General features: G+C 66.0%; 3 protein-coding genes across 3 annotated transcripts in view; 1 reads left to right on the top strand and 2 right to left on the bottom strand.

Moving 5' to 3' along the window:
- EMIHUDRAFT_234608 (hypothetical protein) overlaps window positions 1-1,907 on the bottom strand; it is a gene marked incomplete at both ends in the record, with an annotated part of 2,240 nt that extends 333 nt beyond the window's left edge. Inside the window, 6 exons of the mRNA XM_005781145.1 lie at window positions 14-85; window positions 195-298; window positions 709-778; window positions 1,013-1,096; window positions 1,519-1,634; window positions 1,778-1,907. Coding sequence (XP_005781202.1) covers window positions 14-85; window positions 195-298; window positions 709-778; window positions 1,013-1,096; window positions 1,519-1,634; window positions 1,778-1,907 — 576 coding nt within the window. The remainder of the gene's footprint in view (window positions 1-13; window positions 86-194; window positions 299-708; window positions 779-1,012; window positions 1,097-1,518; window positions 1,635-1,777) is intronic.
- Window positions 1,908-4,461: 2,554 nt separating this feature from the next.
- On the bottom strand, window positions 4,462-5,564 carry EMIHUDRAFT_114063 (hypothetical protein; the record flags this gene model as incomplete). The annotated part of the gene is made up of 2 exons (XM_005781144.1): window positions 4,462-4,567; window positions 4,822-5,564. 2 exons carry the CDS (start codon window positions 5,562-5,564, stop codon window positions 4,462-4,464), a joined length of 849 nt encoding a protein of 282 aa, XP_005781201.1.
- Window positions 5,565-8,725: 3,161 nt separating this feature from the next.
- The window catches only part of EMIHUDRAFT_114062 (hypothetical protein), a gene marked incomplete at both ends in the record, with an annotated part of 3,534 nt that continues 2,266 nt past the window's right edge, over window positions 8,726-9,993 (top strand). Inside the window, one exon of the mRNA XM_005781143.1 lies at window positions 8,726-9,359. Within this exon, the coding sequence (XP_005781200.1) occupies window positions 8,726-9,359 (634 nt within the window). The remainder of the gene's footprint in view (window positions 9,360-9,993) is intronic.

Genomic DNA, 9,993 nt, shown 5'->3' with positions numbered 1-9,993 from the left:
GGCGCCTTCTCACCGCCTCAAGGGCGCTTGCGGCGCCGTTCCAAAAGGGCCCGAGCGTGAAGCCCAGCACAAGTTGGACAAGCCCCTTTCAGGGGTTCTGTTAAAACGGCGCCTCGAGCCCTATTCGAGTCGAAAAGTGTGAGAACCGTCATTTCACACCTCGAAACCGCTAAGTCATTTGTTCGCCGTCAAACCGCTCTAGCGGCGCTGCGCGCCGCAAAGAGAGCGCGGCGCGTGCAGAGGAGCACACGCTGCACACGCACGATGAAGGCCGTCTCACGAGTCGTCGAGCCGAGCCCTATTCATAGCACAAAGTGTGAACGGCGCCTCTTCACACCTCGAGCCGTGAACACCGTCCGGCGCCTTTTCATCGCCACTAGGGCGCTTTTAGCCGTTCAAACGGCGCCGATCGTGCAGCGCAGCACATGTGCGATAAGCGCACTAGCTGTGTGTTTTGTGCTATGTCGTATGTGGTATGTGGTGCGTGGGGGTGGTGGTGGGCGGGTGGGGTGGTGGTGGTGGTTGTGTGTGTGTGTGTGTGTGTGTGTGTGTGTGTGTGTGTGTGTGTGTGTGTGTGTGTGTGTGTGTGTGTGTGTGTGTGTGTGTGTGTGTGTGTGTGTGTGTGTGTGTGCGTGCGTGCGTGCGTGCGTGCGTGCGTGCGTGCGTGCGTGCGTGCGTGTGTGCGTGTGTGGTGGAGGGGGGGGGCACCCGCGCGCGCAAAGCAGTTGACCTCGGGCGACAGGGACGAGAAGGCGGTAAACTCGAGGAAGGCGTCGTCCTACGGAGGTCAGTTCGAGACACTTCCGAGCTCTCCGAGACCGTTCCGAGCCCGTTCCGAGAAGGCTCCAGGCTCAACACTCTAGGCTCTAGGGAGGCACGGAGGCGTCGGTGAGGCCGTGGGTCTCGGAAGTGTCTAGGCCGTGGGTCTCGGAAGTGTCTAGGCAGTGTCTAAGAAGTGTCTAGGAAGTGTCTAGGAAGTGTCTAGCAGGCAGCAGGCCTCGAGCTGGTCGACGGCGTCTGTGAGGAGGAGGCCGTGGATCTTGCTCTTCCAGCTCTTGAACGAGCGAGGCTTGGCGCCGTGCGCCTCCCACGCGTCCTGCGACCAGGGCGGCATTCTCTTTCTCGTTCTCGTTCTCGTTCTCCTTCTAAGGGCCGGGCGGTGACGCTGCGGCGTCTCGGCGTCTCTCGGTGCGCCGCCTCGCCGCCACCGTGAGCCACCACAGGCCCTTCGCGCAACGCGGAGCCTCGTGCAACAAACGAGAGGTGGCGGGGCGGCAGGGAGGCGGAGCGGCATGCGCGGCGGCAGAGGAGCGCGGCGGTGCAGGCGCGGTGGCGACGGCGCGGCGGCGGGGCGGAGCCGCGCAGCAGCCGAGAGGAGGAGAGGAGAGCCCGAGGCGGTCTGTGCGTGTATGTTCCCCCGGCGGTGGTGGGTGTGTCCCACTGGTACTTATAGGCAGCCGAGAGGAGAGGAGAGCCGAGGGCGGTGAGGAGCAACGGTTCGCGCGAAGGGAGGTGAACCTGGTCTCTCCGGAAGACGTCCGGCCGATCGAGCTTCTCCAGCACCGCCCGGATCGCCGCGAGCGTCCCCCGCTCCGGCCGCGTCGTCCCCAGCTCATTCGCCAGCCAGCAGAGCGCTGTGACGAGCGAGTCGCAGACGCGTCACGGATGGATGGATGCGCGTGTGGACGTGCGATGGGGCGGGCCGCGAGAGTGCGTGGCGAAGCTTCGCGGGCTGACGCGGCGGGCGCGCGAGCTCGGCGCTGGTGGGAGCTCCCACCCGTCCGTTGGTCAGCCTCGGAGTACTCGGAGCTGCGGAGCGATTCGCGCGCGGTGTCGAGGGCGGCGAGGGCGGCCTGCGCCCTCTCGTAAGACGCGGGCGCGGGGTAGATAGTCTCGGGGTGGCTCATCGACGGCGGAGAGGCCATCGACGACTGCCCGGCCAGAAATGCGGGCGAAACTAAAGCAAGCACGCGCGAAAAGAAAAAAAAAAAAAGAATTCTTGATTGCCGAATCAGCATGTCACTCGTCGTCTCTCTGCTCCTCGCTCGGCCGGGCGGCGACTCGGGTGGTGCAGAAGCGCCGCCGCTGCGCGTGCGTGCGCACGAGGCGGCGCTGGAGCACGCCTGCCGTCGCCGCCACGGCCCGACGCCCGGGGCCGTACGTCGAGTCGGACAAACATTTGGCGAGAGCCAACCGAGCATCTTCACCGAGCATCATCGGATCGACCCGCTCTCCTGCAACGAGCCGCGGGAGGGAGACTCGTACGATCCGGCTCGAGCGGCGGCGCGTGGCGCGCACATGCCCTGCTCGCCCGCGGCCGCTGAGGCACACCCGGCGAGAGCTACCTTTGCCCCCTCGGCGTCGTTTGCGAGACTCGCCTCACCGTCGTGCTGCGGGGGCGGCGGTTGGCTTGGGAGGTGCACGTGGCCGCGCGTGGCGCGGCTGGCCCCTGCACTCGCCCTCATATTTTGTGCTGGCTCGCGCACGCGCCGCGAGAACTCGACGACGAGCGACTGCATTGGCGGGCTTCGTTGTCAAAGGCGGCGGCTCTGCGTGGTCAAAGGCGGCGCTTGCCATCAGCAGGCGCGGTGCTCGGCATCGACGTCGTCCACAAGGACGTCGAGCTGAACGACAAGGCGTGGCTCCACGAGGCGCAGGGCTACCTCAACCACCCCAAGGGCGCCATCACCCTCGCCACGCGCTGCGTCGGCGTGGGCCCTAACTCGGTGTGCATCTACCACCGCACGAGGCTCCCGGGATGCGTCCCGTGCGACATCGGCGAGGCACGAGTGCCGCGCACGCTGTCGCTATTCGAGCACCTCAGCGGCACGCACTGGGACGGATGCAACTACGGCGGCTGGTTGGCCACGGGGCACGCATCCCTCAACACTCACGTCACGAACGTCGCACGCGCCTTCGGCGCCTCGGCAAAGGTCATGGAGGTGAGGCTCGGCTGCAGGGACCCGACGCGGGCGCACGATCCGGACACCAACCCGTACCAACGGGGCGACGGCGTCTTCGGCAACTATGCAGAGTCGGCACGCGCCGTGGTGTACGACGGCACGTGCGTCACCGCGGTGCACCATGACAAGCTGCGCCCGCTGGCGAGCGGCAAGCGCCTAGCCACCGACTACGCCGAGGAGACGAAGCGGAAGGCCAAGGCAGCGGCGTGCGACGCCAAAAACTGCGACTTTATGACGTGGGCGGCGAGCACGCGCGGCGGCATCGGGCACGAGGCGGCGACGTGGTTCAACACCAACTTCGACATCAAGGCCGCTAAGGCGTCCTCCGACAGCGAACGATGGCGGGTCAGTAGCGAGCGCAAGCGCTTCCTGCAAGTGCACTCGGCCATCGTCGCGAGGCGCAACGCCGCCATCTTCGACTACAACGCGTGGCCAAAGATGGGCGGCGAGATGCCGCGAGCGCCTCGAGAGCAGTACGAGTAGGGACGGGCGAGGGAGGAGGGGCGCTAACCACGGGCGACTACAAGTCGAAGGTTCGAGGACGACTACTCACCGCCTGGGTCGTTTGGGGCGCGCGGCTCCGTCTAGGACCGGGCGCGCCCCTTACCCGGCGCGGCGTAGGTCCCACTCTGACGTATAGAGGGGAGGCACGGACAACAGCCCAATCCATCAATTCCACTCGTCTTCTGGTGCCTAGCCCCGTGCAGCGGCGGTCCGGCAGGCTGCCCCCAAGGCCCCCTGGGCCGCCGCGGGTTTTGGAGTTATGCTTTGGCACAGCTTCGGCGATGGCGGCCCCTCTCTGGGGCTTGCATAGGCGGGGAGTCTCCCCCGCTGGTCTCCTCATTCCCTTTTTTCTTTTTCTTTTGAGAGCAGGACGCCGGGTTTGTCTTGTATGTGCGTGTCGGGCCGGGGTGTGGGCGAGGGGCAGAAGGGGCGGGGGCGTGCGGGGCAGAGTGCGTGTCGGGCCGGGGTGTGAGCGAGGGGCGGGGGCGTGCGGGGCAGAGGCTCAACGTCGGGCGGCTTGTCGGGGTCCAGAGCATTCGAGGGGGGAACGAGGAGGGGGGGATGGGCGGTCGGCGACGAGTAGAGCGACAGGCGCGTACGGGGTAGCCGTCACTTTCCTGCCTCACAAGGGCGGGGCTGTCCCGGAAAGTGAGAGACGCCGGGCAGCGTGGCGCATTACTGAACCCTCCCATACGTGCTCGTGCTCCTCCTTCGCTGTCCCATCTCCCCACCTCTTTCCCGCCTGGGCGGGGCGGTGGGCGGGCGCGCGGTGCGGCGTGGCGTGTGCGTGTGTGCGTCTGCAACGAAGGACCGCTCGCAGAGGACCATTGGGTTTGTACTATTAACAACGAAAGCTCTGAGATGCTGTGACCTGTGTCTCCTGTGTGCTGTGAAGCTGTGTTTTTTTGTCCTTTATTTACGACGATATCTAGGAGGCCCCTCTTACAGTACTAAGTAGTCACTGGACCATGTGGAAGACGGCTAGTGCTAGAAGCTAGTCGTCCCCCATCGCGATCGGGTTCGGGAGGACGGACCCCGCTCGGCCCCGGCTGCCCCTAGAGTACCGGCTACCGTCGCCGACCACACCCACAAAGAACACCCTGCACAAAGATCGCAAGGGCGGGGACCTGTTCCTTTTTCCCCATCTCACAGTAGAGAGGTGTCCGTTTTTATTTATTTACTCAGTAGTCATCCTATACTCCGAAAGAGAGCACACTGATCGGTCGGCAGACCGTCTCTCAACTCTGCTCGCGCAGCTCGGGTCTCACCGCGCTGTTTGAGTCTCTCTCCAGAGAACCGTACCTCGCGCGCTTACGCTGTCTCATCTGATCTCGGGCCACGCGCCGTCACGCACCCCTCCTCCCCGCCACCTGCCCCGGCGGACGCCCCTCTTGCCCAGAGGAGGACGGCGTCAAAGTCGCTCTCCTTCAGCCCGTCTGGCGGCGAGAGTAGCGTGGCGCAGTGCTCGCTGGCGGCACGCACGTCGCACAGGTTCTCGGCGCAGTCGTCGACAAAGAGCACAAATTCGGCGCCAGAGTCGCTGACATCGACGCTCCCCGTACGAGGCACGACCACCCCGACCGGCGGCCGCGAGAGCCGCGCCACCGCCTCATCCTCCTCGCTCTCGCCGACGCCTCGCAGCCGCGGGAGGATGAGCCGGCGCAGCACCGCGCCCTTGCTCTCGGCGGCGCACGCCGCGCGGAACAGCTCGCGCTCGACCGCCCGTCGGTCCTCGGCGGTCAGCCCATCCACCCCGCTCAGCCGCGGAGGCGGAGAGTGCAGCGCGCCGCCCTCCTCAAACACCTCGGCACCGAGGAGCAAGTCGCGGTCGAATAGGTCGAGCAGGCCCGCCGCGGAGAGGAGCGGCTCGAAGACAGCGCGGTAGTTGAAGGAGCACACGCCGCAGGCCACGCCGAGCCCGCGCAGCGACGAGAGCAGCGACCGCAGCGCCTCGAGCCGGCTGGCGCCGCCGAAGAGGCGGAGCGGGTCGGCGCACGCCGCGTGGCCGGTGCACACGGCGAGCGTCTCATCAAAGTCGAAGCACACGACCGGCCGTGGGCGAGTGGAGCCGCCGGGATGGGTCGCTGAGGCAGCCATCCTCCACCTCGGCGCCGCTGGGTTCCGGCTCCCTGTGCAATAGGTAGGTAGGATTTTGACCGCCCCAGAGGGCCCTGCAACAGGTAGGCACTTTTTCAGTGTCCCCCCCCCCCATGTAGCTCTTACGTACATTCCCGCAGGAGGACTCTGCTGACAGGGTTTGCGATGAGGAAGGAGCGAGCCGAAGGGTTTCTCGGAGTTTTTGGAACCCTGGACGAACTGCGTTGCGAATGCACATGTTTACAAACATATCTAGATACTCGGGGCGAGCATGATTCTCTTCGTTGGCGGCGCGATGCCGCCCTGGCTTTCGACGAGACACAGGACCTGCGCGCCAACCATTCGCGGCGACTAGTACCCGCGAGCCCGAACCCAAGGCTAGGGTGGCAGCGCGGCGCCATGAGATTTCTACACGTCTCGGTGTTTATAGTGCACCAGGCCACGAACCGCCGAAGCGCTTTTTGCGGGGTATGGTATGGTCAACCCAGCTCGAGACCATACCCCCCGCCTCTGGCAGACCTGCTTGGGGTATGGTAGGGCTAGTATTGGGCGGTCAGGCCATGCAACCATACCCTACTCTGTGAATACGTATTCCACGTATTCCAAAACAGCTCTAGAATGGGTAGTATTTGTATTCAGCGGGGCACGCGCGGAACGCGCGTGCCGACTGTGTACAAGCTATAAGACTGTACGCGCACGCGCGCGCGCGTGCGAGCCGCGCGCGTGCGTGCGCGGCGCGCACCGTAAGGAGGTCCCGCGCGTGGCGTCCGACGTGCTCACAGCCTGAGCGGGTGGCCCGTCTACCGTCTACCGGTAGACTGGGTAGACGGTAGACCGTTTGGTAGACTGAGTCTACCGCAGTCTACCGGTAGACCGTAATGAACCTACGACCCCAGTCTACCGGTAGACTTGGTAGACCGCGGTGAGAGGAGATGGACGGACGGAAAACACCCCCCCTTTTGTGCCTGATCCTGGCCATGGCCTCTCTGGGGGTGAGCTGGGCCGGCCGCCTCCGGGTCCGCCACTCGCACGATGGGCTCGCGTCCGGGCGAGCATCCGAGACCCGCGGTTGTCCGCTCGCTGGGCGCGACCTACATGGAAATCCACTGCACACAGATCTGTGCTTTTGGCGCCTATTGCTCGCTCTCTGTGCAATCGCAACGCCAGAGGCCGCGCTTGGAGAGTGTGTCGCAGTGCTGCGGCGTCAGTGGATTGAGCCGCGACGCAGGCTCCATCGGTGAGCTGCGGCGGCGCACCGGCCGCTCCATGCATGCTCTCCGGCGAGCCGTCGCAAACGCGTTTCCGTCCGCCCGTTTCATCGAGTTTGCCCGAGTGGTAAAATGCAATCGAATCTGCCCGAGTGGTCAAGTAAAACTTTGCCTTTCGTAAAAGCTGCCCGAGTGGTCGAGTGGTCAAGTAAAACTTTGCCTTTCGTAAAAGCTGCCCGAGTGGTCTGTGGGGAAAAAACGAAAATCGAGACGGACTTCTTGAACGGCCGGGCAACATGTCTTCCTTACTATTATTAATTGATGCTTTTTGCACGGCTGAGCCCCCCCCCCCCCCTCCCCCGCGCCCATTCCCTGCCCTCTCCCGCCTCACACTCCGTCAGAGCCCCCTCCCCTCTTGCACAACAGGAATTCTGACAATTAACAAGATGGCTACGCCCACAAGTGATGCGCGGCGCTGTCTCTCAAGATGGAAGCAGGAAGCTTCCATCCCGGCGGTGGTTCGAATCCACGCGAGCCGAAGGGTGAAGGGGGAGGCAGGCCCGAGGTCTGAAGCTCACCCATTGTGGAAGTGAGAACTGCTCGACCCACCCCTGATCCTGCTGAACAAGCTCCTCTTGTAGCTCGATCGGTCACACCGCCATCGCCGTCGGGGAGAGGGGGGACGATACTGCCTCGGCAGCGTGCACCTCGATCCTGTACCGTGTTTGTTATGACCCCCCCCAATGAACACACCAGTGAGGGAGGGCGAGACGATCGAGGGGTCCCGTACCATGCGGAACCGACCCTATCCAGTGCTCAAGTGCTCAAGACCGCGGTAGACTGGTCTACCCCTTTTCAGCCGCCGAACGGTAGACCGCCGCCGCCGGACGGTAGACCGCCTCGGCCGTTTGAATATGCAGCCTCCAGTTCTCCACGCTGGCGCCACTTTGGCAGACGAGCGCCGGCAGATGCCCTCGCGGCCTGCCGGCGAACGTCCGTCCGGCGAGAACGCGCGATGAAAGTGCGGTCTGCCGCGCGGGCGAAATCTGCCGGTGAGAGAGCTGTTGAGCGCGGTCGCTGTGGGCTTCACCTCATCGCCATTTCCGTGCGAGCCGCGCTCCGTGTCTTTTATGAGATCAAATGAACGTCTTTACACGCTCATCGGGCGGCACCGCTCACTGCAGAGCGCCGCCCTCTCGCGGCTCTCGAGAGCGAGTTTTCGCCAGACAGCCACACGTCCATTATGGCGCGCGTTCTCGCCGGACGGACGTTCGCCGGCAGGCCGCGAGGGCATCTGCCGGCGCTCGTCTGCCAAAGTGGCGCCAGCGTGGAGAACTGGAGGCTGCATATTCAAACGGCCGAGGCGGTCTACCGTCCGGCGGCGGCGGTCTACCGTTCGGCGGCTGAAAAAGGGACCAGTCTACCGCGGTCTACCAAGTCTACCGGTAGACTGGGGTCGTAGGTTCATTACGGTCTACCGGTAGACTGCGGTAGACTGCGGTAGACTCAGTCTACCAAACGGTCTACCGTCTACCCCAGTCTACCCCAGTCTACCGGTAGACGGTAGACGGGCCACCCCTCAGCTCACAGCAGCGTCCCCGCCGCCCACCCCCCCACACCGCCCCTGCCGCCGCCGCGCTTGCCTCACATCTTGAGGTCCTCCTCGTCCGAGCTGTCCGAGTCGGAGTCGGTGTCCCACTTCTCGACCGCCTGCATGAGCCGTCGTCTTGATTGCCCCCAGCCGGGCTGCGCACGCGAGCACGCGGCGCGCGACAGCGGAGATGTGCTGAGGGGGGGGGGAGGTGGAATAGGTATTCCAACATATTCCAAAAACTTTCCCAAAAGCGACGTATTCCATATTGTAAAAAAAATTCGCTCCGCGAATTCACAAAACCATACCATACCCGGAAAAAGTTGGAACCCTGGACGAACTGCCTTGTGGCTGTATTGTGTATGGACGACGCCGCAGTCGACACCGACGCTGCGGCCATCCGGCTCGCTGTGCTCGACGCGTACGCCGCCCTGCCCGCAACGGGCAAGCCGCAGGCAGGCGAGTGGTCCGTGCTCGCAGGCATCGCTCTGCGCTCGGCGAGCGACGCCCTCGAAGTGGTGGCGCTCGGGACCGGCACAAAGTGCCTGACCGCCAAGGCCATCGCTGCGGAGCGCAGCGGCGGCTGCCTTCACGACGGGCACGCCGAGGTGTGCGCGCGGCGCGCCTTCCTGCGCTACCTCCTCGCGCAGCTCCGTCTCCACGCTGGAGGAGACGCCGCCCGATCGGTGCTCGAGCCGCGGCCGGGCGGCGGCTACGCGCTGAAGGCGGGGTACTCGGTGCACTTCTACTCGTCGCAGCCGCCGTGCGGCGATGCCGCCATCTTTGGCACCGGCAGCGGCCGCGGCGCCGGGACGCTGGCGGCAAGCGCCGAGCAGGCGATGGCGAGGAGAGGGCACGGCAGCGGCGGCGGCGATGGCGGCGGCGATGGCGGCGATGGCGGCGGCGGCGGCGGCGGCGGCGGCGAGGGCGGCGGCGAGGGCGGCGGCAGGGAGGGCGGCGAGCGCGGCTCTGGCAAGCGGCCGCGGCTTTGCATCCGTGCGGGGGAAGGAGCCTCCACCCGCAGTGCAGAGCCACCCCACGGGAGGGGCAGAAGGCGAAGGGTGGGGGGAGCGTCCTAGGTCACACGACGGGCGCGAAGCCGGCGGCGGACGCGGCGCGCGGCGAGGAGGCTGCGCGGGGCGGCGCTGCGCCAGAGGCGGGGCCGTGTGCGGCACCGAGCCTGGCGTAGGGCACGTCCGTGACACGTCCGAGACGCGTCCGCGCAGGTTGGGCTGTGCCGCACCAAACCCGGCCGCGGGCGCGCCGACGTCCCTGCCGCCGCTGCTCCGGCGGGTCCTCCCCCGCCTCTCACGGACCGCCCATATCTACCTCAGGCCCGCGACGTGCTGCATGAGCTGCTCCGACAAGCTCGCGCGATGGGTTGCCCTCGGGCTGCAGGGCGCGCTGCTCTCCGCCCTCCTGCCCGCCCCCATCGTCCCGGCGTCCCTCACCGTGGGAGCGCCCGCCGCGGACGCGGCTGGCGCGGGCGGGCACGGGGGAGGGAGCGACGGCGCGCGGGCGGCGCTGCGGCGTGCGGTGCGCAGAAGCGCGGGCCCACACCACGCATCGCCACTCTCGCCCGCACCCAGCCGACCGGGCGGTAGCACCCCTCCCCTCCCCCCATCGGCGC

Source organism: Emiliania huxleyi, assembly GCF_000372725.1.
Source record: "Emiliania huxleyi CCMP1516 chromosome Unknown EMIHUscaffold_206, whole genome shotgun sequence".
Lineage (NCBI taxonomy): Eukaryota > Haptophyta > Isochrysidales > Noelaerhabdaceae > Emiliania > Emiliania huxleyi.
The sequence above is the reverse complement of the archived record's forward strand: the minus strand, read 5'-3'. Positions and strand labels throughout refer to the sequence as shown.